Genomic DNA, 25,000 nt, shown 5'->3' with positions numbered 1-25,000 from the left:
GACTGCGGTCTGCGCATCAAGGTGGGTTGATCTCGTCCATTCATCGTCATTGCGTCATCTGATCTCGTCCATTCACCGTCATTGCGTCATCTGATCGTTCCCATTTCTGTTCTTCATTCCAGTTCCCACTGTGATTTATCCCTCTTATTCTCACAACATGTGCCACCCGCTCACGTTGTTGTCATTTTCTTGCAATTCGCCCTCGCTGCAGTGGCTGCCCTCTGCTGTGATCAACTCGGGCCTGAGCCACATCTCCTCCGATCTGTTTCCGGACCGCACCGTCTACCCGTACTCGCACCGCGTGGTGAGTCGTCGTCCATCCACACACACACACACACACACACACACACACACACACACACACACACACACACACACACACACACACACACACACGACGCACGTATCAGGTGGTGATGCGGTGATTTGTTATCTATATCTTTTCTGTCGCCTCACACAACAACAACAACAACAACAACAACAACAACAACAACAACAACAACAACAACAACAACAACAACAACAACAACAACAACAACAACAACAACAACAACAACAACAACAACAACAACAACAACAACCCTCCCAGGGCAACTTGAGCGACGGGATTGTGCTGCCGCTGATTGCTGCTGAGACGCGCGAGATGCTGTGTCCGGATCTCCACCCTCGCCTCACCGTCCTCGGCGTCGGCGTTGGCGTCTCTGCTGTTGAGCTCAACGCGCGCATTGACCGTACGCACCTCGAGCAGTACCTGTCGCTCTTGCTCGAAAGCGTCAGCGCTAAGATGGGCAAGCTCATCACAGGTGCGCAGTGTGTGCACGTGTGTGTGCGTGTGTGTGCATGTGTGTGCATGTGTGTGTGTGTTTGTCTGTCTGTCTGTCTGTCTGTTTGTCTGTCTGTCTGTCTGTCTGTCTGCGGTCCGTTCTTGCTCCGTGTGGGCCCCTTCCTCGCCTCACATACTCCCACCCTCTGTTCACGCCTCTCCCCCCTGCATGTTCATCACTGCCGATGTCTTTCCAGAGCCGCCGTCGTCTGGGGATGCATCGCTCATCACACTCCACATTGACCTCGAACCCGCCGGCACAGACGCTTCTGCTGCCGTGAGTTGCGGCGGCCCGCGACATGTGCAGTTGTGTGTGTGTGTGTGTGTGTGTGTGTGTGTGTGTGTGTGTGTGTGTGTGTGTGTGTGCGTGTGCGTGCGTGTGCGTGTCGTATGTCATGTGCATACATTTTGAAGAAAGCGCTTGCTCCAGCGCTGTTTCGCTACCCTACTCGTACTCACGCCTTCGCCCACCTGTGTGTGCTTGCATCCAGACGTATCGCATCTCCAAGAACTACGGGGACGTGTGTCCACAGGCGCCAGGTCTGACAATGCGGAAATGGAGCCGGATGCTCCATCCACTCCCCGCCCCGCCCGTCACCGCCAAAGTCGCACTTCAGGTGTCACTCGAACTCATCTGATCGAGCGGTCACGTTGAATTCACCAAGTCACGCAGCGCTGGTGGCTACTGTTGATGCCCAAACTGATGACATTGCAGTTGTGTTTCTACAGACTAAAGACAACGCACGCACACACGCGCGCGTGTGATGCGTACCGTCTTTCTTTTTCCCCGTTCCCGCACTTTGGGTGGACTTGTTTGTCGAGTGGGGTTTGATGACTCTGACTAACGTCGCCTTTGCTGATTGACCTCCTTTCGTCGACGAACTGTGTCGTCGTTGTTGTAGTTGCTGTTGCTTGAGTTGCCCTTGTGGAGTGTTGCACTGCTATTGTCGCTTTCAATACCCGAGTGTTTACGTTCTCTAATTGCCCTCCGCTTCCGTTGCCTGACTCGTTGCTGTTGACCTGCCTGTGCGCATGTGTGCGTGCTTTCTTGCGCGCGTATGTGTGTTGTGTGTGCATGTGCATGTGTGAAATGGTGTTTGCCGTTCTCATTTCGCCCTGCGCAGGTTGTGAATGTGGCCATCTTTTGTTAATATTGTTCGCTCGCTCGCTCGCTTGGTTCCGCTGCTTTGATGCAACAGTTTGCGCGTGTGCGTGGCTGCGTTTGTTGTGGCTGCTCCCGAGTTATCTTGGTTTCCTTTTATTGGTTGGCGGTTTTGGCTTCAACTCATAAATGGTCTTTGCATACGTGATGGCGAACCGATAGGTGTGAAGGGAGGGATTGGTGGAGAGGTTGGGATGCGAAGGAGCTGTAGAGTGCCACGGTCAACCATGCGAGCTCTGTTTGGTCCATTCGTGCATGGCTGCGTTCACGTCAGCACCCCCTGGGAAAGCGTCAGGTCTCACACCATCAGTCCAGGTGCCGCCTGTTGTATCTGCACTCGTCAAACAGGGACTCGAGGAACTTTTCGCCCGGCTGTTCCTCTGCCTGCCGCGCCATCTCAATCAGCATGTACAACTTCTTGATGCCGATGCTGATCTCAACCGTGTCGTCCAGCATGCTGTGGCGGAGTTGCGACCCTGCACAGCCAGAGGGGGGAGCAAGGGGGAGAGTGTGTGAGCGAGGTGTGTGTGTGTGTGTGTGTGTGTGTGTGTGTGTGTGCGTGTGTGTATGAATGTGTGTATGAATGTGTGTGTGTGTGTGTGTGCGTGTGTGTATGAATGTGTGTATGAATGTGTGTATGAATGTGTGTGTGTGCGTGTGTGTATGAATGTGTGTGTGTGCGTGTGTGTATGAATGTGTGTATGAATGTGTGTGTATGAATGTGTGTGTGTGTGTGTGATACTGACCGTGAGAGAGCGCCGTCCGGATCTGCTCGATGTCGCGCTCGGGGAACGGCTGCAAATCATCAATGACCTTCATGACCTGCACAGCACAAGGCAACACACGCGCATACGATGAGGGGTGTGTTTGGGTGTGCATGTGTAGGTGCATGTGTATGTGTATGTGTATGCGTATGTGTCTGTATGTGTCTGTGCATGTGCATGTGTATGTGTGTGCATGTGTGCGTATGTATGTGCATGTGCATGTGTATGTGTGTGCGCGCGTGTATGTATGTGTATGGGTATGTACATGTGTATGTGTGTGTATTCACGGATACAGTGCAAGCAGCGACTTGACCTGTGATCCTTCGGTCAGTTGTTCCACTTGGATGATTTGACTGAACGCTTCCGTGATGCCCATAAGGTCTGCAGTACACAGTTGCATCACTTTGATGAGCACGAAGGAAGTGGCCTTCAGGCAATCCGCACGCACACACACACGTGCACACACACGTGCACACACACACACACAAACACACACACACACACAAACACAAGCACTGACCAAGGACGCTGCGCTTGCTCGTTGTGCCGATGAGGAAGAGTTTGTGGCCCTGAACACATAGCAGGAGCACCAGCATGTACAGCAGAGTGAGATGAACGAGCAGGAAAAAAATGTGGAACACAGTAACAAGTGGTGGCACACAGCAATGCACACACAGACATACACATGTACATACCTTTGGCGGTGCCTTCTTGAAGAGAACAAGCAGGGCTTGCAGAATGACATTGGAGAACCTGTAGTGATGGGCACACGAACGTGTGCGTACGTGAATGTGAACGAGCGAGCAAATGACACACACACACACACATACATGCACACATATACGCACACACATATACGCACAAACACATATACGCACAAACACATGTGCTGACGCACATGCACATTCAGCTCCCACAGCCACACAATTCCCACCACAGCGCACATCGCAGCACCTGTTGCCCATTGCGGAGTAATCGAGCAAGCGCTCAATGTCATCAATGACAATGACGCTCAGCCGCGACTTGTACGCGTCCTCAAACACCTGTACACATGTCATGCGCATGCAATGCACACGCCGCGTGAGCATGCGCAACAGTAGCAGCAGCAGCAGCAACAACAGTTAGGCGCCGAAACGTGTCACAACAGTCATCGAGGTCACCATCACTCACAGCCACCCCCACCAGGCTGCCACCACCTCCGCGTAACGCAACACCAAGCAGCGCCGTGCTGTGACCTTGTTGATCTTGTTGACTTTGGCGAATTCGGAGTATCCGACCATCTGCTCCGGGCTGATGAGTTTCACCAGCGGGAAACTGGACCGGAGCGCCAGCGCCGCCGCCAGCGCCGTCTTGCCGCTCCCTAAAATGGTGGCATTGTGTATGTGGGGTTTGTGAGTTTTGTGTGTACATGTGTGTGTACATGCATTTGTGTGTGTGTGTGTGTGTGCGTGTGTGTGTGTGCGTGCGTGTGTGTGTGCGTGCGTGCATGCGTGTGCGTGTGTGTGTGCGTGCGTGTGTGCGTGTGCGTGTGTGTGTGTGTTGTGTACAATTAGTTGCACATCTGAAAAATCAGATTGCAACAGAAACTCAGTGCGGTTGCTGCACCACCACTGCCCCATGCCCACACAACCAAGAGCCATCGTCCTTGGCCCGCACCTGCTTGTCCGGAGAGGAGCACGGAGACAAGCGGCGTGCGCGTGCTGTTTTCCGCCTGCTGGATAAGCAGCTCGCCATCGGAGAGAACGCGTTGCACGGGCTCGCCCCACGTCACAATGCCGTTGCGAGCACAGTCGTCCAGCTGAGGAAAAGGAGGAGGGGAGGGGATGAGAGTGCGCGCGCGTGTGTATGTAGTTGGATTATGAGCGAATATATGGAGGTGTAAATGTGTGGGAGACCAGCGAGGCAGGACGAAGAAAGAGATCGAAAGTGAGTGAGCATGTGTGTATGTGTGTGGTGTGTGTGTGTGTGTGTGGTTATGCAAGAGTGTTTGATGACACCAACGTGTAAAGACAAGCGCAAGAGCTACAGGCACATGGCACGTTGTAGCGCTGGTCTCACCTCCTCTGTTGCGGCACCAAAGGCCGGAATGACCTCTTGCACCGCGTTCAGGAAATCCTCGCGTGTCACCTGCACGTGTAAACATGACGCGTGTGTGAGGCAGCTGTGCGCGTGGGTCGTGTGGTGCGCCAGTTACATCACAACACGCGGTCACACCTTGATAGATGACAGCTCCTCAGTCTTGACCTCAACCGTGTTGTCAAACCTGTCGCACACGCGCGCACACACACACACACACATGCACACCAGTCACGCCGTGAGTAGCAGCAACAGCAGCAACAGCAGCAACAGCAGCTTCATGCATACACACACGCACACACACACACACACACACGCACACACACACACACAAGCACGCACAGCCACACGCAACTGACTTGATGCATCTGTTGCTGGCAAAGGAGGCCGCACTCCTGCAAACGCCGGCGATTTCGGCGCCGCTGAAGTTCTTGGTCGCACCTGCACACAACATGACAGCACGTGAGATGAGGCAGGTGTTGTGGGGCGAGTGGGGGGAGGGTTGTGGAACAGATTGGAAAGTAGTGCACAGCTGCACGCACTTGCGCGTTTCACACAGACACACACACAGACACACACACACACACAGACACACACACACAGACACACACACACACACACACAGGCACACACACACACACAGGCACACACACAAAACACACACATAACGAAGACACGCGACAGCGACGCACCAGCGAGCTCCTTGATGTTGACGTCTTCGGCGAGCATTTTATTCTCGCGCATCTTCTTCGTGTGGATGTTGAAAATCTGCTCGCGCCCCACCGTGTCCGGCAGCCCAATCTGCATCTTCAGCTCAAGGCGACCCGGGCGAAGGAGGGCTTCGTCAATCATGTCAAGCCTGTTTGTCATGCCAATGAGGAGGATGTTGTTGAGGGCCTCCACGCCGTCAATCTTGGACAGCAGCTGGTTCACAATGCTGTCGTGCACGCCCGTTCCGCTCTGCACAGATCCGCGCTGGCGGCAGATGGCGTCAAGCTCATCCATGATGATCACGTGCAGCGAGCTGCCGTGTTGGATTTGTGGGGAGGCGAAAGGGGGGATGTGCGTGCGTGCGTGTGTGTGTGTGTGTGTGTGTGTGTGTGTGTGTGTGTGTGTGTGTGTGTGTGTGTGTGTGTGTGTGTGTGTGTGAGGTGAGATGAGAGAGTAATGGATGACAACGCGTAGGACACAGCGTAAATCTACACACACACACACGCGCGCGCGCGCACGCATCTGCTTCAGCTGTTCTCCCATCCCCTCACCACCACCATGGGCAACGGACCCATGAGGGAGCCCTCGTCAAACTTGAACAGCTCCTTAACGGTGACGCTCAGCAGCACTTCCTTGGCGTTTGACGGCTTGAAGCTGAACAGAATCAGCTGCAAGCAGTGGCATGGGCAGGCAAGGAAAAGGGGGGGGGGGGGTCAGGAGACGGGGACAGAGAGAGAGAGAGAGTGTGTGTGTATGTGTGTGTGTAAGTAGGAGGGACACGAGACGAAATGTGTGTGTGTGTGTGTGTGTGTGTGTGTGTGTGGTTGTGTGTGCGCGTGTGCATCCGTGATTGCGTGGACTTGTGCGCACTGCAGTCCTCGACAACGGCCTTTGATCTGAAACTCTGCTTGTGGCACAAGGGACGATGGACCAACCTGCCCGGGGCTGAGGATCATGTTTGCAAATGATTCGCGGAACTGCGTTGCCATCTCCTCAATCTGATGCAGCCAACCCAACCAAAGACACACGCGCACACGAAAGAGAGGGCAAAAGGCATGCGTCAGCTGTTGTGCAATTGCGCACATGTATGTGTACATATGCATATGTGCGTGTACGTATGCGGATTCGTATGTGTGCGCGCGCGTGTGTGTGTGTGTGTGCGTGCGTGTGTGTGTGTGCACTGTCATGTGTATACATGTCAAGGAAAACGAACTCACCTTGTAGCGGGTTGTCTGGGAAGCGCTCTTCTTCCAAAAGTCCAGCTCCAAAGTGGCCAGGCTGCGACACACACACACGCGCGCGACACCACGCAACAATGAGTCCACACAACATTGTCAGCACTTTCAATACACACATACACACAAACACACATGCATACACACGCATGCATGTACGTTCACACGCACACAAAGCACACACACACACATGCACGGAAAGAAATACGCACCCCACGCCGTCAAAGGGGCCGGAGATTGGCTCAATCTTCAGGTCTTCACCCAGTGTGAGCTTTGCCCACTTGCGCTGCGCCACATTTGCTGCGACTTGTGTTGGTTTCTGACAGAGGTAACAACATGGCAGCCATGCGTGAGGACGGACTTTGAGTTGTGGTCATTGAGCAGCGGCCGCAAAGCACATAGACGCGGCAGCGTGCTAGCAGCGTGCTAGCAGCGTGCTAGTATCTTGCAACTCGCAAACAGATGTGCACACATGCACACACATGGACATACATGTACACGCGCACACACACACACACGCACGCACACACACACACACACACACACACACACACACACACACACACACACACACATACGCACCCCCCCCCCCACACACACACACACGCACAACCACACACAACCACACCCACGACGAAGACTGACCAGGACCGGGGAGCGCTCCAGCGTCTGTGCAAAGCGGCCGCCGTCCTGAGGGTGCACGTACACATGGCGGACTTGCGCGGGTACACTGCATTCCGTGGAGACAACAAGCCTGTTGCGCACAGCCTCCTGTGTGCTGGAGGACTTGACCAACTTCATCTCAAACATTTGACTGCCAAATGCAGCGGAGCACACAAACAACATACACGCAGCAGGAGCGCAGGCGCGATGATTGCGATGGAAGTAGGTGAGACGGGTGCGTGCAACAAAAAAAAATGACCCGAGTGCACTGCACTGGTCACAACAGGGAGATCACACGCACACAGGGTGACACGCGTCTTTGGATATTCTTGGAACACGAAGCCCACACTCGTCATCCGTGCAAGGCGAAACAGCACACAAAAGGTCCAACACATCAAACCAAAGCAAAGACAGGGGGTGGAACTTGGGATCATCGATTGCAATGGAGACAGACACACACACACACACGCCGCACACGCGCATACGCGCATACATCGACGGTTGACGTTGTCTCACAACCACACATCGACGGTTGCACGCATCACAGCCATCACCGCACGCATCACAGCACCTCATCTTCGTCGTCGCCTTTTTGCCTTTGCTCAAAGTGTTGATATTTGTGGTGTGCATCAGATTTTGCTGACTCGGCATTTGTGGGCTGTTCACAATACACAATTTTGTTCACGTTACAGAGAAGCTGGCAAGTCTTCTTCCAATCTTCCTTTTTCCCCTGTGTTTGCCTTGCACCTTCAGCCCACGCGACCACCAAGATGGAAGTCGTGAGTATCAAGCCATGCTCTGTGGCCGTGCTGTGCTGCTGTGTGTGTGTGTGTGTGTGTGTGTGTGTGTGTGTGTGTATGTGTTGCTGTGTGCATGTGTTGCTGTGTGTGTGTGTGTGTGTGTGTGTGTGTGTGTTGTATGCTCCGTGTGGATCGAGAAGCCAGCGTCATCATGCGTGGGCGGTGAACACGATGCATGAGACCGAGAGCAGCTCTCCACAGCTTGAGTGCGCATGAAAGACAGTGGCTGGTACATGCAAAGCAGCACAAGCAGCAACAACAACATGCAGGCAGTCGCACAGAAACAGATACAGCGGCAGCCAGGTTGTGCGAAGGCCAATGAGCCAACGCTCAGCGATAGCCTGTCAACAGACACACACACACATGCACGCATATGCGTGTGCGCATACCACGGATGTGCACGAACCCGACCGCCATCGCAGCGAAGGACCATCGGCTCTGGCGTTTTGGTGGCTGTTGTGTGGCTGCCAGCACCATCACTACCACCTGCATCAGCATGTGCAGCAACCGCAACAGCCGAGCGAGACAGCAAACTGTAGCAAGCCACATGGGAGCCAAGCAACTGCACATGCACTCTCAATCGTGCATGTGTGTGTATGGGATCACTGTCCTTGAGCTTGTCACGCATGACTGCTCACCCTGGCCACCCCCTGCTCCCTTGTTTCTGCCCTATTCCTATTGCACGCGTGTGTGTGTGTGATGCCCAATTTGCAGCAACACGAGCGTGCCTACCAGAAGCAGCGTCTCATCTTTGAGAACAAGAAGCGCATCGGTGCTGCCAAGGTCAAGTCTTCTGAGCTCCGCTTCGTCAAGAACGTCGGTCTCGGTTTCAAGACCCCCCGTGAGGTACGCTTCGCCACTGCATTCGAGAGTCAAGAGGCCGCCGATGAGAGCGTGTGGTCTTCGCTTGCGTATCTTGCAGTCTTGTTTCTGGGAACAAGTTGCCGTGTGCCGTACCGTGTCTGCGCGCGTGCGTGTGCGCACCAGCGATACATGGCACCATCGGTACTTCCTTGCAACGCCACTGCTGCCGCTGCTGCTGCTCCATGTTTGCTTCTCAGCGCTCACCACTCGTTCTCCTCGCCCTCTCTGCTGCTGCTTGCTTGTTTAGGCCCGCGAGCTCGAGTACATTGACCGCAAGTGCCCCTTCACCGGCGATGTCAGCATCCGCGGTCGTGTCCTGAACGGTGTTGTCAAGACCCTGAAGATGCAGAGGTGCGTTTGTGTCGCTTGCTGCGTTTGGCGGTTGCGCTGTACCACTTTTTGAAAGACACATAATTGTGTGGTGTTGTGCTGGGTCGTGTGCGTTTTCTCTTTGGTGTGCCACCGCTGCCGATGCGCTGTCCTTGGCTTCGTGTTTGACACACACGCACGCACACGCACACGCACACACACACACTCTCTCTCTCTTTCTCTCTCTGCTTCCTCCCCTCTGTTTTCTCCCTTTGGCCCCCGCAACTCATCATGCGCGGTGCTTGACGATCTTGCCAAATGTTACAGGACTTGCGTCGTCCGCAGGGACTACCTCCACTTCATCCCCAAGTACCGCCGTTTCGAGAAGCGCCACAAGAACCTGTCTGTTCACGTGTCCCCCGCTTTCCGTGATATCGCCGTCGGCGATGCCGTCACAATTGGCCAGTGCCGTCCTCTCTCTAAGGTATGGTGTGAATGCCTGTGAACGGTGTATGTGTCAATGATTTGAGTCGACTACTATGTGGTTGTGACATGTTCGATGGAAGAGGCGAAGTCATGTGTCGCGGGATGATGGATGCCCTTGTTCTTCTGTATGGTTTGTGTCGCCGAACACTCACACACACACATACACACACACACACATACACACACACACACACACACTTCTCTCTCTCTCTCCCACTATGGATGCTGCAACTTCTTCGTTGTTGCCTTGTTTTGTGTTCTGGATATGTGTAGACCGTGCGCTTCAACGTGCTCCGCGTGCACAAGGCCAAGGGTGCCAAGAAGCAGTTCTCCAAGTTCTGAGCTTCTAACTGAATAAACCCCCCTTTGTCGCGCAGCTGTTTGTTGATGATGATGGTCCCTGTTGGTGTTGCCGCTGTTCCCGCCAATATCACACAACAATGAACCGTTGATGTGGAACTGACGCACTGGCATTGCGAGAGGGTGCGCGAGGGACAAGAGAGCCGAGCGTACTTGTGTCTGATGCAGAAGTCTCACTTTCGCGCACGCTGACAAAACACAAACAACCTCAGACAAGAAGAAGGAAAGACCACGTGCGCGGATGATGAGCTCGTCTTCGTCGTCGTGGTTGGAGCATATCAGTGCCACCAACGTGGCGCTGAGTGTTGTGATTGGCTATCTTGTGTACAAGGTGTTTGGCTTTGACAAGCGGGCCGAACAGAGGAAGGAGCAGGACCGCAAGAAGCGGGAGGAGGCCCTGGGACACGACAGGGTGTTCACACTGAAAGAGCTGCGCGCTTACGATGGCACAAAGCCAAGCAAGGAGCATGGCGGCGAGAAGCCCATCTACATTGCCGTGGACGGTGTCGTCTTCGACATGACTTCTGGCGCAGACTTCTACGGACCAGGTGAGTGCAACAAGAGTTGGAGGCTATACGCGTGGTGTGTGTGTGTGTGTGTGTGTGTGTGTGTGTGTGTGTGTTGTGTGTGTGTGTGTGTGTGTGTGTGTGTGTGTGTGTGTGTGTGTGTCTATGTGTGTTTATGTGTCTGTGCCTGTGCCTGTGTCTGTGTGTGTCTGTGTGTCTGTGTGTCTGTGTGTCTGTGTCTGTGTCTGTGTCTGTGTGTGTTTATGTGTGCCTGTGTGTTTGTGTGCCTGTGTATCTGTCTGTATGGTGCATGCTTCTGCTCTTCCTCATAACGCATGTTGTTGTGCGTTGCTTCTACGCACTCCTCAGGTGGACCATATGCCGGGTTTGCTGGCCACGATGCCACCCGTGGAATGGCCACGATGGCGGTTGGACTGGTACGTACGTACGTATGTTGTGTGTGTGTGTGTGTGTGTGTGTGTATGTGTGTGTGTGTGTTGTGTGTGTGTGTGTGTTGTGTGTGTGTGTGTGTGTGTGTGTGTGTGTGTGTGTGTGTGTGTGCATCTGTCTGCCTTTCTGTCTGCCTTTCTGTCTGTCTGTCTGTGTGCCTTTCTGTCTGCCTTTCTGTCTGTCTGTCTGTGCATCAACTCGTTCTCATTGTGCACTCCCCTCACCACCACCACCACCCCTCAACCACACATCACGCTCCTTCTTTAGGTTTCTGAAGAGTGGGATGACACGTCGGATCTGGACGAGCATGAGCGCCAGACCATGCTCGAGTGGAAAGAGAAGTTTCTCAGCAAGTACCCAGTGCGGTACGTCAACTTGTGTGTGTGTGTGTGTGTGTGTGTGTGTGTGTGTGTGTCTGTGTCTGTGTCTGTGTCTGTGTCTGTGTCTGTGTGTGTGTGTGTCTGTGTCTGTGCCTGTCTGTCTATCTATCTGTCTGTCTGTCTATCTGTTTGTCTGACTTTGCGTGCATGCGTGCTTTGCCTTATTACCTCTGCTCCGTCTTCTCAACCGTCCTCAACTCACTCTTCACGCCATCTCCCCTGCAAATCAGAGGGACCCTCGTCAAGAGCAAGTAGCCGCGTCACAAGACCAACACACACACACACACACACACACACACACACACACACACACACACACACACACACACACACACACACGCGCGCGCGCGCGCGCGCTTTCGTTCGTTTGCCTGCACCTTGTCTACTGTTGGGAACGCTGCGTACTGCCAAACAACAGACGCACGTCCACACGACCACTACAAATAAGAAGCAAGCCAAGCACAAACACGGGTCTGTCAAAGCGAAGGAGTGGTGACGATGACGTGATATCAACAAAGGCAAGCAAAGTCTAACAAATGTTGTGTAGTGTAAGTGCACACGACACAAAGAACACACACACACACACACGAACAGAGCTGCGCACATCACTTCTTGTGCACCTAGGAACACTCAACCGAAACAACCAACCAACCAACCAATCAATCACACAAAGCCAGCCAGTCGTCGTGCCGCGCATGCAGCACATATACAATCATCGCGCCATAGCAGGAAGCAGGAAAGCCAGAAGAAACGACGAGTCAAAGAAGCGGGAAAGCAGCCGGGGCAATGACATGTCATGTAACAACAAAAGGAAAGGAGGGAGAGAAAAGAAGACGTCAAGTGAAGGAAGACAACCACAACCCATACAAGATGATCAAGTGCGTGCTTGTGTCCTCTTGTTCAGCGGAGATGCGCTCTGCACAGTGAATGAAGAAAACGGTAGGCACACAACAGCAGAGCATGAGATATTGGTCACGTGCTCGTATCATGCGAATACACAGACAAACAGCCGCTTCAACCCACAAACACCTCATTTCAACATACTCTCAACAACAACAACAACAACAGCAACAGCAACAGCAACAGCAACAGCAACAACAACAACAACAACACAAGCGCTGCAACGCAGCCTCGCAAACACATATCACGCCAGTTTCAAACAAAACCAACAACCATACTTACGATGGAGATGCGAAAGTCCTCAATCTTCTTAAAGGGTGCAATAATTTCCTTGAGCTCCGGGCGCAGCTGGCCAGGGTAGCGGTGGTCTTTGCTGTAGTGCAGAAGCGCCCACAGCTTCTCAAGCCCGTACAAGTGGCCCTCGTTGTGTTCCCACAGCACCATGTCCTGGAACTCCTGATACAGGTCAAACCGGTACCGCTTCTCCAGGCCGTAGCTGTAAAACCGGAACAGGCACTCCATACCGTACCTGACGTGGTGCACAGCAATCAGCGACACACACACATCATGCAAAGTGTATGAGCATGTGGCTGAAATAACTCGCAAAGAGGTGTTCAAACGACGGAACAATGTAAACGAACACGACACGATGAAACATAACTCAATGCAACAGCATGACGCAATATCAACCACCCCCTCTTCTACACGCACGCACACAGCACATTGAACGCACCGAGAGCCAGCCTTGTGATCCTCCATGGCGAGCTTCTTGAACTCGGTGTACATGTTCTTGTTGAAGTGCTCGCGCAGGAAGAAGGACCAGAACCGGAAGAGGTTGCGCATCTCCTGTGACCTTGCCGGGCCAAGGCGCTTGCGAGCTCGCAGCGCCTGTGCATGGTACTTGCTGTACACGTGTCGCTGCGTCGCGTCCTCACCGTTGATGTAGCGGCTAACGTCACGGCGCTGGGGCTTAGTATTCTGCTGCGTGCGAGAAGGGAAAGACAAGCCGTGAGTGGGCAAGAGAGAGAGAGAGAGAGAAAATAAACACATGCACGCGCACAACCGATGGAGCGTTGTGACATGCGACACCGTGCAACGCAGTCAGCAAAATCACGAAACGATTATGGCGCTCACAAAAAAAAAAACAAGCGAGCAAATGGAACGCAGAGAAGCAGGGGCTGTGTTACGTACCGCGCTGCGGACATCTTCCACCGAGCCCTGTGGCTGGTATGGCTCCGCATCGGGGTTCATGACCCAGCCAATCGAGTCCTCATGCTCTGGGCGGGTGCTGTACTTTGACTTGTAGGACTTGCCCTTCTTGAGCGGCGATGGCTGCAGTGCGAGCGAAAAGAAGGGAAAAAAGAAAACAACAAACACAACGAGATGATCACGGAAAGATCAGCAACCAGCATGCAAAATTCATACATCACACAACAAGCACACACACACACACAATCCACACGCTTCACGTACAAACACAAGAAGTCATGCAGCAACCAACCTCTGGTGTGGTCTTGGCTGGGAAGAAGCGGCCGCCCTGGCGCATCTCATTTGGTGTGAGTGGAAGCGGTGCAAGCGCAGTGTCGGCGCGCGGCGAGCCAACACTGCTGGCACGAATGCGATCGGACGACACAACGTCGGACACGGCCATGTGCTCCGGCGCCTCGCGCACAGACCCACTGCGCGGCTTGGAAATCTCCTCCAATGCCTCGGGCTGTTGGTGATGTTGGGTTGGGGGGGGGGCATGGAAGGAAAGAGGGAAATCACGAGCAGAGATCGGGGGAACGGAAAAGCAGCAAGCAGGCGATTAACGACAAAACCATCATGAATGCTGAACACTGCACGGCAGCAACAACAGGTCTGGTACCGAACACAAGGCTCGCTCCATACAAGCACAGTGTTGAAGACAGATAAACCATGGAGCACAAACGCATCACATCATATCATGCAGTGATTTCAGGCGCAGTGATTTGCAATCACAGTTTCATTCAATTCTTCTCCCTTACCCGAATCACAGTCTTGGAACCCAGGTGGGCACGGCGTGTTGCTTCGTACCTATCAAAGTACTCACGGTCAGCCTGTGAGCCACAAGGGCGGAAGGCAGCACAGGAGCATGTCGGATGCCATGCGTTCAGGTGGTAGGTGCGGGTCAGTCGTATGGGAACCACCGAAGCTCAGCAACACGCAAGCGGCAACGTGTAAAACAAAGGGAAGCAGACCAAATACGCAAGAAGAAACATGGAGGAAAGGTTCTCGGACCAAAAACAACAGAAAAGAGGAGGCGGTCAGTTCGTGTACAACAGCGACAGAGAGCTGCCCACGGCTTGGCCAATGCCCGCTTGTGCCATCAGAACGCGGCAAAGAAGCACGCGAACCACGACACAAAAGTAAAACTGCAGATCGGGTGCTGATTGCATCATCAGCAAGACGCTCAACAGTGCCTTTCATGACCAACAGCGGTCGCATTTGCAGCATGAAGAGCAAGGGAGGAAGACCTCCACAAGCACACACGCACAGCAAAGACCACACACTGCAGGCATCAAAGGACACTGCACACAAGCGCATGCGATGCCGCAAGGCAACACAAGAAATGCACTTCACCAGGCAACGGCCAGAGTGCCGAGGGTGCTGTGTTGGCCAAAGGAGAGCACGAGCGACAACTCTGTCTCAGCAAGGAAAACCCTTGCCAAGACTGGCCGCATTGGCTCAGGCGGCCAACACAGCGCACTCTTCAGAGAATGGATAAACTAGTCTCCATCATTCCGCCAAACAAGAATGAAGGGGGAACAGACGCAAACATCAAAGTCGCGTGGATTGTCCACAGAAGGAGAAAGAAAGAGAGAGACCCATTGAAACGATGGACGTGCAGACAATCAGGGGGGAGAAGAGTGGCAGGAGAGAAAGAACTCAAGGAAGGACGGCGAGCACAAAAACAACTGTTTTGCTCAGTGGTTGTCTCAGAGCAGTGAAAGGCACAGAAGCACGGCAGACTTATGTACACTTATACACACACACGGCACGTACCTCATACTCCTCAAAGTCAGCCATGATTTCGCGACGGAGGCCAGCCCGCTTTGTTGCGCGCTTCACGCTCACGCCGGTGCGATCCTTGCCCTCATGCTTCAGGCGCCTCGGTTTCGACGGCTGTGGAGGTGTAGATGTGGGTGCGTTTGTGACAAGCGGTGAAGGTGGTGTGAAACGTGAGTTGGTAGGAAACCACATACATGGTCAAGTTGGTGCGGGTGCTTCATGTGCGTGGATGTTGTGTTGACCGCACTTGTCACGTGCGGCGGGCGTGCACCCAAAGTACAACAAGAGCTCCCAAGAAATACATGGCACGCCCAACAAGAGCAGGTAATCAGGCACAACCCGCACCCGTCGTAGCCCATCGTCAACTCACCGTGGAGATGATGATGGTCAAGCTCTGCAGGTCTTCGTCCTTGAAGTCATCGGAAAGGCTGAGCGCGGAAACACAGCAAAACAAGAAAACATGTCAGAAGCGTGTCGCAGGAGCAAAACGAAGGCTGACATCACAAAACATGATTAAATTCAACAAAACCAAAACCAGACCATCAATGAATACAGCACACACACACGCGCGGGGTCGCGCATTCACACACAGCGATCGCTCTCCACATCACCATCACCATCACCGACAGCATCCATACGTACTCTTCCTTGCTGAAGGCAATCTGTTTGGGCCGCTGCGATCCAGGTTTTTGCAGCAGCAGTTGCTCTGTCACCGAGTCTGGCGCCAAAGCATTGTCCGAAGGCTCCCTAGGTACAGCGGTGTCCTCATTGTCAGGGGTGGCCGGTGCATTGTCTTGCGGCTTCTCTTGCTCTTGCTGCTGCTGCTGCTGCTGCTGCTGCTGCTGCTGCTGGTCGTCTGCTGGTGATGCTGAGCTTGGCTCCGCCTTCTTCGCCTTGCTCTTCCGCTTCTTCTTCTTCGTCTTCTGCAACAGAGTAAGCGTCAAAACAAAACAACCGGTGAGCTCCGTGTGATGGAAAAATGCAACCAAGAGTATAAGGCAGGTAGCCGCGCTTGAAGCACAGCAACCCCACAGCCTGTCTCCCCCAATTAAAACCATTGACCGAGTGTCGGTTTCAGGTTTTAATTAGAAGTACAAGACGAAAGCAACACAACTTCTCCACAACAACAACATCAACATCAACGAAAACAACAACAACAACAACAAGAAGACAACTGCGACACACGCACTCCTCCTGACAAACAGCTGTACGCATATGACGATGCAACTCGTGACAAAGCACGGAGAACCGTGCGATGCAATCACAAATCGATCATGCGACAGAAGCTGACAGAGAAAGGGGCGCGAACGCATCCGACTAAGAAACGAAACACGGGAATGACAACACCACATCAACAGGACGCTCTAGGAATGTGAAACGGCTGAAAGGGGGAGAGAAATAGAGAAGAGGGGGAGAGAGGAGGAAGGGGGGCTTGGTTGGCTGGTTGGTTGAGAGGTTGGTTGGATGGTGAGAAGGGCACGGAGGGAGGAAGGGATGAAGATATAGAGACTTGGGGGGGGGCAGGCAAAGAGGAGGAAATTTCACGGACAGGTCGGGAAGAAGGGATGTGCTTGGGCACAGCGGCATTGGATGACCCGTTGCCCCATGAACAATGAGAGCCATGGGGCGGACCCAAGCGCAAGGAAAAACTAAACAGAAACCTCACGCGGTGTGAGAAGTGCGAAAGAAGAAGCGACCGATTATCCCAAGCACGAGCTTGGTGCAAGAAATGAAAAGAGGGGGGAAAACGCCGCAATACCAAAGTGGCCACCACGGTTGCTGAGAGCGCAAAACAGGATGTGCTGCAAAACGCACAGAGCCGCTGCGATTGGCGACAACAACGACGTCAAAGCAGGCAGAGCTCACAATACGCTGTACTATGTGGCGTCATTGATACGAATTGGGGCTCGGCTAGACGAGAGGGATGAGAAACTAGGCCGGCCGGAAAAGAGGGGAAGAGGGCGTGTGTTGCGCGTTTGAGCCATGGGATCGCTGGTGACGTGCGGTGGACAACGCGAAGCGGGCGACAGCTTCATTGTGGCACGGCGGTTTGAAAGGGAAGAGGTGCATGGACAGGAAAACAATGCCATACACACGACAAAAGCGCAATCTGTAAAATGGGGATCAACCCATCCCAACGGCGACTGACCCAGCGTTCAAACAACCACAAAAGAAGTGCAGAACAACACGCGCGAGCCAACAGCAGAAACAAGAAAAGAAACCAAAAGAATGCGAGCTAGTTTCAGTAGCGGGTGATGGAAGGGATAGATGACAACACCAAGCACGCTTTGAACAAGGGAAAGCACCCAACTTGATCGCCTCCGCACAGCTTCAAGGCATCCCAATCAACTCACAGCAAGCGAAGTGACCAGGCTCCAAGGTGAAGGCTTCCAACCGTGCCAAAACAAGCAAACAAAAAAAAAGCCAACCGAGGGAAGTGAGAAAAGAAGGGAAAGGGGTAGGGGGAAAGAGCAACGCTGGATGTTGGAACGACGGGACAGCACGCGTCCCCTCTACCAGTATGTACGTGCTCGAGAAAAGGGGCAAGGGGTGCGAGAAAGGGCGAAACAAGGCATGAAGAACCAAAGCAACAAAGCGGATAAAGAAACGTGACACACGATCACTATCAGTCACAACACAGCCACAACAAGCCAACGCAACATGCAGGGCGAGAGACGCCATTGTGACGAATACAAGAGAGACAGTCATGTCAGGGGGAGGCGTGGACGGAGACGGAAACGGTCGAGCGAGTGGGAAGATGGGGTGGAGGTAGGAATGAGCGCAAAACAGAGATGGTAAATGAAAACTGCACGGATCACGAATGCCGAGATGATGCTGATGCTGTTAGGCTGCGTTCCGATGGCTCCAGATCACATGGCTGGTGTAGGCTCGGGAAGCAACACACGCCCCTAAAACAGAAGGAAAAACAAACACACGGAAAAGAGAAAACAACAAGAGGAACAAGATGTGGTCATGCACAAGGTATGACAACTATGGTTTGTGGAGGGAAACAAGACAAGGCCAGGAACAGAAACAACTGGACTACAATGCCACCCAAAGTACACAAGCGTTGAGAACTAAATCAATGCAGCCTGCTTGGTGACGGAGCGCAAGAGCTCGCTTCAAAGCAACGGCTTACAGTTGGTTGTCTCACGGCACACAAGAAAGAAATGCAGACAATGTGCATTGAAAAAGGTTGGGGAACAAGGGAGCGTTCTCCAGCCAAGTCCTTCCAACCGGTGAAAAACGTTCTCAAACACCCGAAAAATACAGGCCTGTCCGGCCAACCAAACCAACTGACGAACCCGAGTCAAAACCAAACACAGACAGGAGCCAGTGCACCTCTTCTACACGGACACGAGTGAGGAAGGAGATGGGGCTGAAAAGCGTGTGAGTGTGGCGCTCACCTCCTGCTGTGTGTCGTGAGGCGGTGTCTGATCGCCGGCGAAAAAAGGCTGTGGCATCAAACCAACGGTGGGCTCTGAACACAGGTGCAAGTCGGGGCGGGGCGTGGGCACGCGGAAATCAAACATGAGTGATACATAACGCAGTTCAGGCACAACACGCGCAGGCACGAACACAAGAAACCGCAAACACATTGAAGCTTTGTGCATGTGTTTGTTTCGACAAGGAAACACACATGAGGTCATGCATATTGCGGAACAGACAACTCACTGCTGCTTGGATAGAATTCTGGGGCGTTGACAGCCTTCTTCAGGATCACTTCACTGGGTTCAAAGGCCCTGCGGCGAATGCCCAAGGAGTCGCCACGCATGACAGTCTCAAGCATGGGGCTCCTGTTGTGGTTGCGCAAACGCGTATGGCAAGAATGCGTGTCAATGTGCGCGAGAAGCATTCATTGAAGGACAATCAAGACTGCAGCTGCTTGCTCAAACTCAACGCGGCATACACGAACAAACAACCAACCAACCAACCAACCAAACAAACAAACAAACAAACAACCAACCAACCAACCAACCAACCAAACAAACGTGCGTTGTACACTCACTGCATGAGGCTGTCGCGCGCGATTGCGAGGCGGGCCTGCTGGCCCGTGATCCCGTACATGTGCAGGTACTTCTGCACGCGCGGGAACTCGAGAAGAACCGTTGCAGGAACCACGCCGTCGGCATCCATGTGCTGTCGGAGGAAGTTGTCAGTGGCAAGGTTCTTGTCTGACATGTAGTACTCAAGCTGGCTGCGCACAATGGTCATTGGGTCCGGGAACCCGTCTGCAAATAGACGTGAAATCATCAGGGGCGTTGGGGGGGGTGTAGAACAATGCGTGGAAGAGTAACTGTAAGTGAGTGGCAGACTGGCATTTGTCCGTGTTGGTCTCACGACACAACAATCTTGACGAATAGCCCATCACTGCATGCACGCAACAAGTGACAACGTGTAAACACAAGGGAGGCGACATAACCAGCGGGTATAACACACACACACCAAAAAAAGAGCAGAACATTGACGTGGAGTGAACGTACAGGTAGGCATAAACTCCTGGTTGGGAATGAACATGGGCGGCACTGCGAAGAGCAAACAAGGTGAGGTGAACAAGTCAAAGTGGGGTGAGAAACCAAGAGGCACTGTAAATGATGGCGGAATCGCACACTGCGCATGTCGTGCCAGATGCAGACAAAGTGATCACACTCGTGTACATGAACATAACACAGGGCGAATGACACAAAGCCAATAACACAAAGATAACGCACTCATCATCTGAGGGTTGAACGGGGCCATGCCGGCATCCATCTGTGGCTGCCGCTGCTGCTGCTGCTGCTGCTGGGGGAGACCGTGCTTTTGTTGGTTGTGCTGTTGTTGGTGCGGCTGCTGCTGGTGCTGCTGAGGTTGCTGTTGTTGGTGCTGCTTCTTGCTGTTGTTGCTGCTAGCACCGCTGCCCTGGCGGCGTGGATGCCTGTGGGGCTGACCCTTGCGGCTTTGCTGGTTGCCACCACGACGGCGACCGCCGTTTGTGTTCTTATCCGCGCTTTGCCTTTGGGCGTCGCGTGTCTTGGGTGTCTGCAGCCCAAGCTCGCCCTCAAAAGGCTTGAACTTGGCCTTGCTGCGGAAGTTGATCTTGCCGGAGTCCTGTGCAGCGGCATCGGCGGCGCTGCCGGGGCTGCTGGCGGTGGTTGCGCTGCTGCGTGAAGGGGCGTCGCCAGTGTTTGGCTTGGCAGCCTTGGTCGTCGATGCGGCAGCCTGGCCCTCGCCGGCGGGCTTACCGGCCTTAGCCTCTGTTGAGTCCGCAGCGACGACGGCGCCGAGTGACGGCCAGGCCGGGTCGTTCTTGTTTGCCGCAGCCTTGGCGGCTGTTGGGGCGGGCTTGGCCCAGCCCTTGGGGGTGGCCGTGGGCTGCTGGCTGGTGGCCGCCGCAGAGGAGGATGGGTTGGTGATGGCGGCGGCGGAAGCAGCCGATGAGGAACATGTGGATGCCTGCGCGGCGCTGGCGGAAGAAGACTTGCTGGCGGTGACGTCAATCGGGTCACCCACGCTGCCCAGCGGGTTGTGAACGGGAGCGGCGGCTGTGCTTGAAGCCGTGGCTGGCGCGGGCAGCTTGACAGCGGTGGAGGAGGACTGCTGGCTGTTGAGGGTGAACGTGGGAGGAACGGTGACACCGGCATCGGCGTCATCAGCCTCCGTGTCCTGCTCGGGAGACTGGCGTGGGGTCTCCACTTGCTTCACCTTGGGAGCAGGCGGCATGATGACCGCGGCGCTCGAGTCCGTGGCTGCGGTGGCAGTGGCATTGGCGTCCTTAGCGGTCGCGGTAGTAGCGGCGGCGGCGGCAGCGTCGGCCACCTTGGATTGCACCTGCTTCTGGGAACGCGGGTGCTTGATGACCTCTGTGATGGGCTTGCGCCAGGCGCCCATGACGTTGGGCGTCACTGGGGCCTTTTTGGCGGGCTTCTGCTGCTGCTGCTGGCGCTTCTGCTGTGTCTGCTGCTCGGATCCCTGGGCCGGGTCGGAGGATGTGGAGGACTTGGAAGAGGAGCCTTTGCCCTGGCGGCCACCGCGGTTGCGGCGCCTGTTGCGAGAGGCTTTGCCACCGGCTGGAGCGGCAGCATCATCACGGCGCACCTCGCCGTCACGGGCACCCTGTGCCTTCTGCCCAGCACCGCGCTCCTTGCGCCAGTTGCGCTTGCTGGCGGCGGAAGAGGCGGCGGAGGAGGACGTTGCAGACGAGCCTGCACCAGATGTAGAGGGCGCGGGGGGGTCCTTTGCCAGAGCCTGCTTGGTGGGCTGGGCGCGGCGCTGGCGCTGGGGCTTGGGCTTGGTCTCAATTGCGGTCCATGCGTCGTCCTCGTCCTCCTGTGTGGCGGGGCGGCCCTCGCTCACGGCGGCGTTGGAGACGGGTGCTGTCGTGGTGTCCTCTGTGGCTTCCACAGCATCAGCCACGTCTGAGCCACCGGTGGTAGTGGCGGCGATGGTGGCGTCCTCTGCTGTGCGTCGCTCTTGCTGTTCCTGAGCGGCAGCGACTGGCTGCTCGCTTTCCAGGTGGGTCTGAGTGCTCATGATTGACTGGCTACTCCTGGTAGTCTCGGGGGGGGAGGGGAGGAGAGGGGTGTGGTTCGTTTGACAACACGACCACAGTCTACAAAACGATGAGGAGAGAATCGTGGGGTGGGGATGGGGGCAAACAGTAGTTGTGAGTCAAGGCATTCAGAGTGTGTGGCCGGACGTGTATGGTGTTGATGTGTGATAGGATTAGCATGTGCTTTGAGTGTGTGCGTGTGTGTTGAGGGTGTGTTCTGTGTGTATAAGTGTGTGGGGGTAGTTGCACGCATGTACTTGAATGTTTGTGCATGTCGTGTGTTCTGTGTGGATGGGCATGCAGACACGCACATGCAGACATGCAAGGTGCTCACCGCTAAGTTGTGAGTGTCGTAGATGAGCGAAATGGGCGCGCTCAGCCAAGCACTGTTGGTTGGTGTTGCAGCGCCTGGTGGCTGTAAGCTACCGGAACAGGAGGATTCAAAGAGAGAGAGTGCGGCAGGTGAGTGGAAGTGTGGCAAATTATTGTGTTGTGTTGGTGACGTATGGTGCTTGTGAACAGCGATGTGGACATGAGAAGCATGCATGCATGTGTGCAAGACTGTTGTGCCGGAAGGGAAGCGGCGGGTTGTGGTGTGCGACAGTGTTGTGCGTTAAATAAAGCAGGGGAAGAAAGGCCAATTGTTGTCACAGTCGTGTTGTGTGGTGTGGCTGAATGTGACTGTGTGACATGTCTCTCCCTTGGCTGTGGCTGTGGCTGTTGCTGTGTGTTGGTGGTGTCGCTGCGTGTTGTTGGTGTTGCAGCAGCTGGCAGCATCATCACTGCTCGTCGCCCTCGTTCTCCTTCTTCTTCGCCATCTCCTCCTTCTTCCTCCTCGTTCTCACTCGCTCGCCAAATCACCGTGGTTGCAACCCCCACCACAAACAAACACACACACACACAGCAAGCTGGGGCTCTGGCACGTGACTGATACCACCAGACGCTGCTGATGCTGCTGGTGATGCTGCTGGTGGTGCATTGGCTTCAACCCAACTTGTTGTATGCCACCAAAATCATACACCGAAGGCTCACACGCTTTCCAGAAAGACACACGCACGCATGCGCACGCACACACACTGTCTCGCACTCTCACGCCCTGCCTCTGGAAGGAGAAGCTGTGGTGGTCGGTGATGGCTGATTACTATGCGCACGCGCGTTGACACGCGCACATGCACACGGAAGCATACCTTTTCGAAGCAACTTGTGTGTCGCCAGATAAGGACGAGGAGAGGCTTTTGTGTTGGTCGGTTTGAGGGAGTGAGAGGAAGAGCGGGGTTGTTGGTCGATGGGAGTAGGAACAGAGGAAGGGGGGGGGGCAATTGAAAGGAACAAGGGGGAGATTGACGATGGAGTCGAAGCTGAAGCTGGTGGTGGGTTGGAATGGAAGGCACACGCGCACACGGGAGAGGAGGAAGAAGACGAGGGAGGGAGCCAACCACGAGGGCACAGACAACTCACTCACGCGCGTGTGAGGGGGAAAAGGGCGATGCCAACACGAGTTCTTTCACCCTTTTGCCACAAGGGGACGAGGATTTGCGCACGTTTCCCAGTTATTTTCGTCCACCACGTGTGCACGAAGCAGCGCCAACAACCCCCCTATCGCCTAATGCGTCCTCACGCACCGACGGTGGATAAGCCACACACAGTCTACGCCTATTTTGTACGCGACAGCACAAGTTACAAGAGAACGGTGTACGACGGCGACACACAGAGATAATGGAGGCGGACAACCGGCTGTCGTTCTTCAAGGTTGGTGCTTCTTGTGTGCTTGTGTGTGCTTGTATGTGTGGTGTGTGTGGGGTTGTATGTGCTTGTATGTGTGTGTGTGTGTCTTTGTATGTGTGCTTGTGTGTGTGTGTGTCTTTGTATGTCTTTGTATGTGTGCTTGTATGTGTGTGTGTGTAGGTTCAAGTGTTTGCGTGGACTCATTTCATTGTCAACTGCGCATGAACCATCATGGAACATACAGACGGTGCTGCAGTTGAAGCGTGTGGAACGGGCAGGATGGGTGCGACGCAAGGTGCCGCGGCCAGAAAGCGTGGCTGACCACTCCTTTATGATGGCAGCCATTGCATTCGCTGTCCCAGACACATCGCAACTCGACCGAACCACGTACGCTCGTGTGTGCATGTGGGTGTGTGTGTGCATGTGTGCGTGTGTGTGTGCAGGTGTATGTGTGCGTGGGGGGGGGGGAAGGGAGGACAGTGTATGTGCAGGGTGGTGGGACAGTGTACGTGCAGGGTGTGTGTGTGTGTGTGTGTGTGTGTATGTGTGTGTGTGTGTGCGTGTGTGTGCAGGTGTGTGCAGGTGTGTGTGTGCAGGGCGTGGGAGTGTGTGGGTGGGGTGTATACAGGTGTACGAGCACCACGGCCTCATCCTTCGGTGTGGATTCTACTGCTGGCACTACGCTCGCCCACAGTCCCGATGCCCTCGCATTACACGCTCGTCCGCACCCGCACAGACCAGAATGATTCGCTCACTCGCGCGCACGCGCAATCCCGTCAAAACCCCACACACCAATTATTTATCGCAGATGCATCCAAATGGCAGTTGTTCACGACATTGCGGAGTGTATTGTTGGCGACATCACACCTCACGACGGCATCTCAAAGGCAGACAAATCCCAACGCGAGCAGGTACACAGGAGCTCCGTGCAGCGTGATTGCGCCGTGTGCGTCTGTGTGTCTGTGCATGTGTGGGAAGCGGCACTTGCCATTGCCCACACGCGTGACCCGTTGCGCTGCCCCTCCTCGCCGCCTGTTGTTGTTGTTGTTGTTGTTGTTGTTGTTGTTGTTGTTGTTGTTGTTGTTGTTGTTTAAGTTGTTGTTGTTGTTGTTGTTTTAGTTGTTGTTGTTGTTGTTGTTGTTGTTGTTGTTGTTGTTGTTGTTGTTGTTGTTAGTTGTTGTTGTTGTTGTTGTTGTTGTTGTTGGTTGTTGTTGTGTTGTTGTTGTT

General features: G+C 54.3%; 7 protein-coding genes across 8 annotated transcripts in view; 4 read left to right on the top strand and 3 right to left on the bottom strand.

The window, feature by feature from the left end:
* PTSG_01060 (uncharacterized protein) overlaps positions 1-2,128 on the top strand; it is an 8,890-nt gene extending 6,762 nt beyond the window's left edge. The window contains exons 17-21 of the mRNA XM_004998478.1: positions 1-21; positions 212-304; positions 590-803; positions 1,021-1,100; positions 1,315-2,128. The exon at positions 1-21 is cut by the window's left edge and continues 40 nt beyond it. Of these exons, the coding sequence (XP_004998535.1) occupies positions 1-21; positions 212-304; positions 590-803; positions 1,021-1,100; positions 1,315-1,461 (555 nt within the window). The 3' untranslated portion in view covers positions 1,462-2,128. The remainder of the gene's footprint in view (positions 22-211; positions 305-589; positions 804-1,020; positions 1,101-1,314) is intronic.
* Positions 2,067-7,674, bottom strand: PTSG_11682 (vesicle-fusing ATPase). Its single transcript, XM_004998477.1, has 17 exons — positions 7,417-7,674; positions 6,984-7,090; positions 6,754-6,814; positions 6,472-6,534; positions 6,104-6,204; positions 5,518-5,849; positions 5,185-5,266; positions 4,964-5,012; positions 4,808-4,876; positions 4,406-4,547; positions 3,985-4,109; positions 3,704-3,792; positions 3,445-3,502; positions 3,270-3,318; positions 3,063-3,130; positions 2,732-2,807; positions 2,067-2,461 (listed from the first exon to the last, which is right to left on the bottom strand). Exons 1-17 carry the CDS (start codon positions 7,615-7,617, stop codon positions 2,292-2,294), a joined length of 1,842 nt encoding a protein of 613 aa, XP_004998534.1. The 5' UTR covers positions 7,618-7,674; the 3' UTR covers positions 2,067-2,291.
* Positions 7,675-8,166: 492 nt separating this feature from the next.
* PTSG_11681 (40S ribosomal protein S11) lies at positions 8,167-10,352 on the top strand. The gene is made up of 5 exons (XM_004998476.1): positions 8,167-8,213; positions 8,949-9,080; positions 9,346-9,449; positions 9,735-9,891; positions 10,167-10,352. Exons 1-5 carry the CDS (start codon positions 8,205-8,207, stop codon positions 10,233-10,235), a joined length of 471 nt encoding a protein of 156 aa, XP_004998533.1. The 5' UTR covers positions 8,167-8,204; the 3' UTR covers positions 10,236-10,352.
* Positions 10,306-12,052, top strand: PTSG_11680 (uncharacterized protein). The gene is made up of 4 exons (XM_004998475.1): positions 10,306-10,801; positions 11,129-11,196; positions 11,477-11,574; positions 11,820-12,052. The coding sequence occupies exons 1-4, from the start codon at positions 10,495-10,497 to the stop codon at positions 11,842-11,844; spliced, it is 498 nt and encodes a 165-aa protein (XP_004998532.1). The 5' UTR covers positions 10,306-10,494; the 3' UTR covers positions 11,845-12,052.
* Positions 11,952-17,142, bottom strand: PTSG_01055 (LARP1 protein; the record flags this gene model as incomplete). Its single annotated transcript, XM_004998474.1, has 11 exons — positions 11,952-12,505; positions 12,772-13,018; positions 13,223-13,470; positions 13,681-13,821; positions 13,991-14,203; positions 14,496-14,567; positions 15,514-15,633; positions 15,890-15,947; positions 16,162-16,442; positions 16,867-16,900; positions 17,069-17,142. 11 exons carry the CDS (start codon positions 17,140-17,142, stop codon positions 12,464-12,466), a joined length of 1,530 nt encoding a protein of 509 aa, XP_004998531.1. The 3' UTR covers positions 11,952-12,463.
* A 1,247-nt stretch (positions 17,143-18,389) lies between these two features.
* On the bottom strand, positions 18,390-22,029 carry PTSG_01054 (uncharacterized protein; the record flags this gene model as incomplete). Its single annotated transcript, XM_004998473.1, has 6 exons — positions 18,390-18,428; positions 18,927-19,000; positions 19,195-19,316; positions 19,529-19,751; positions 20,004-20,045; positions 20,232-22,029. The coding sequence occupies 6 exons, from the start codon at positions 22,027-22,029 to the stop codon at positions 18,390-18,392; spliced, it is 2,298 nt and encodes a 765-aa protein (XP_004998530.1).
* Positions 22,030-23,714: 1,685 nt separating this feature from the next.
* On the top strand, positions 23,715-24,892 carry PTSG_01053 (the record flags this gene model as incomplete). Of its 2 annotated transcripts, XM_004998471.1 has the most annotated exons (4): positions 23,715-23,797; positions 24,018-24,160; positions 24,582-24,684; positions 24,752-24,892. In XM_004998471.1, exons 1-4 carry the CDS (start codon positions 23,765-23,767, stop codon positions 24,890-24,892), a joined length of 420 nt encoding a protein of 139 aa, XP_004998528.1. In that variant the 5' UTR covers positions 23,715-23,764. The 2 variants fall into 2 exon arrangements, with proteins under 2 accessions (XP_004998528.1, XP_004998529.1); XM_004998472.1 differs by lacking the exon at positions 23,715-23,797 and having other exon boundaries at positions 23,883-24,160.
* Between the last annotated feature and the right edge of the window lie 108 nt (positions 24,893-25,000).

Source organism: Salpingoeca rosetta (genome assembly GCF_000188695.1).
Source record: "Salpingoeca rosetta unplaced genomic scaffold supercont1.2, whole genome shotgun sequence".
Taxonomy (NCBI): domain Eukaryota; class Choanoflagellata; order Craspedida; family Salpingoecidae; genus Salpingoeca; species Salpingoeca rosetta.
This window is presented reverse-complemented; position numbering and strand designations above follow the sequence as displayed.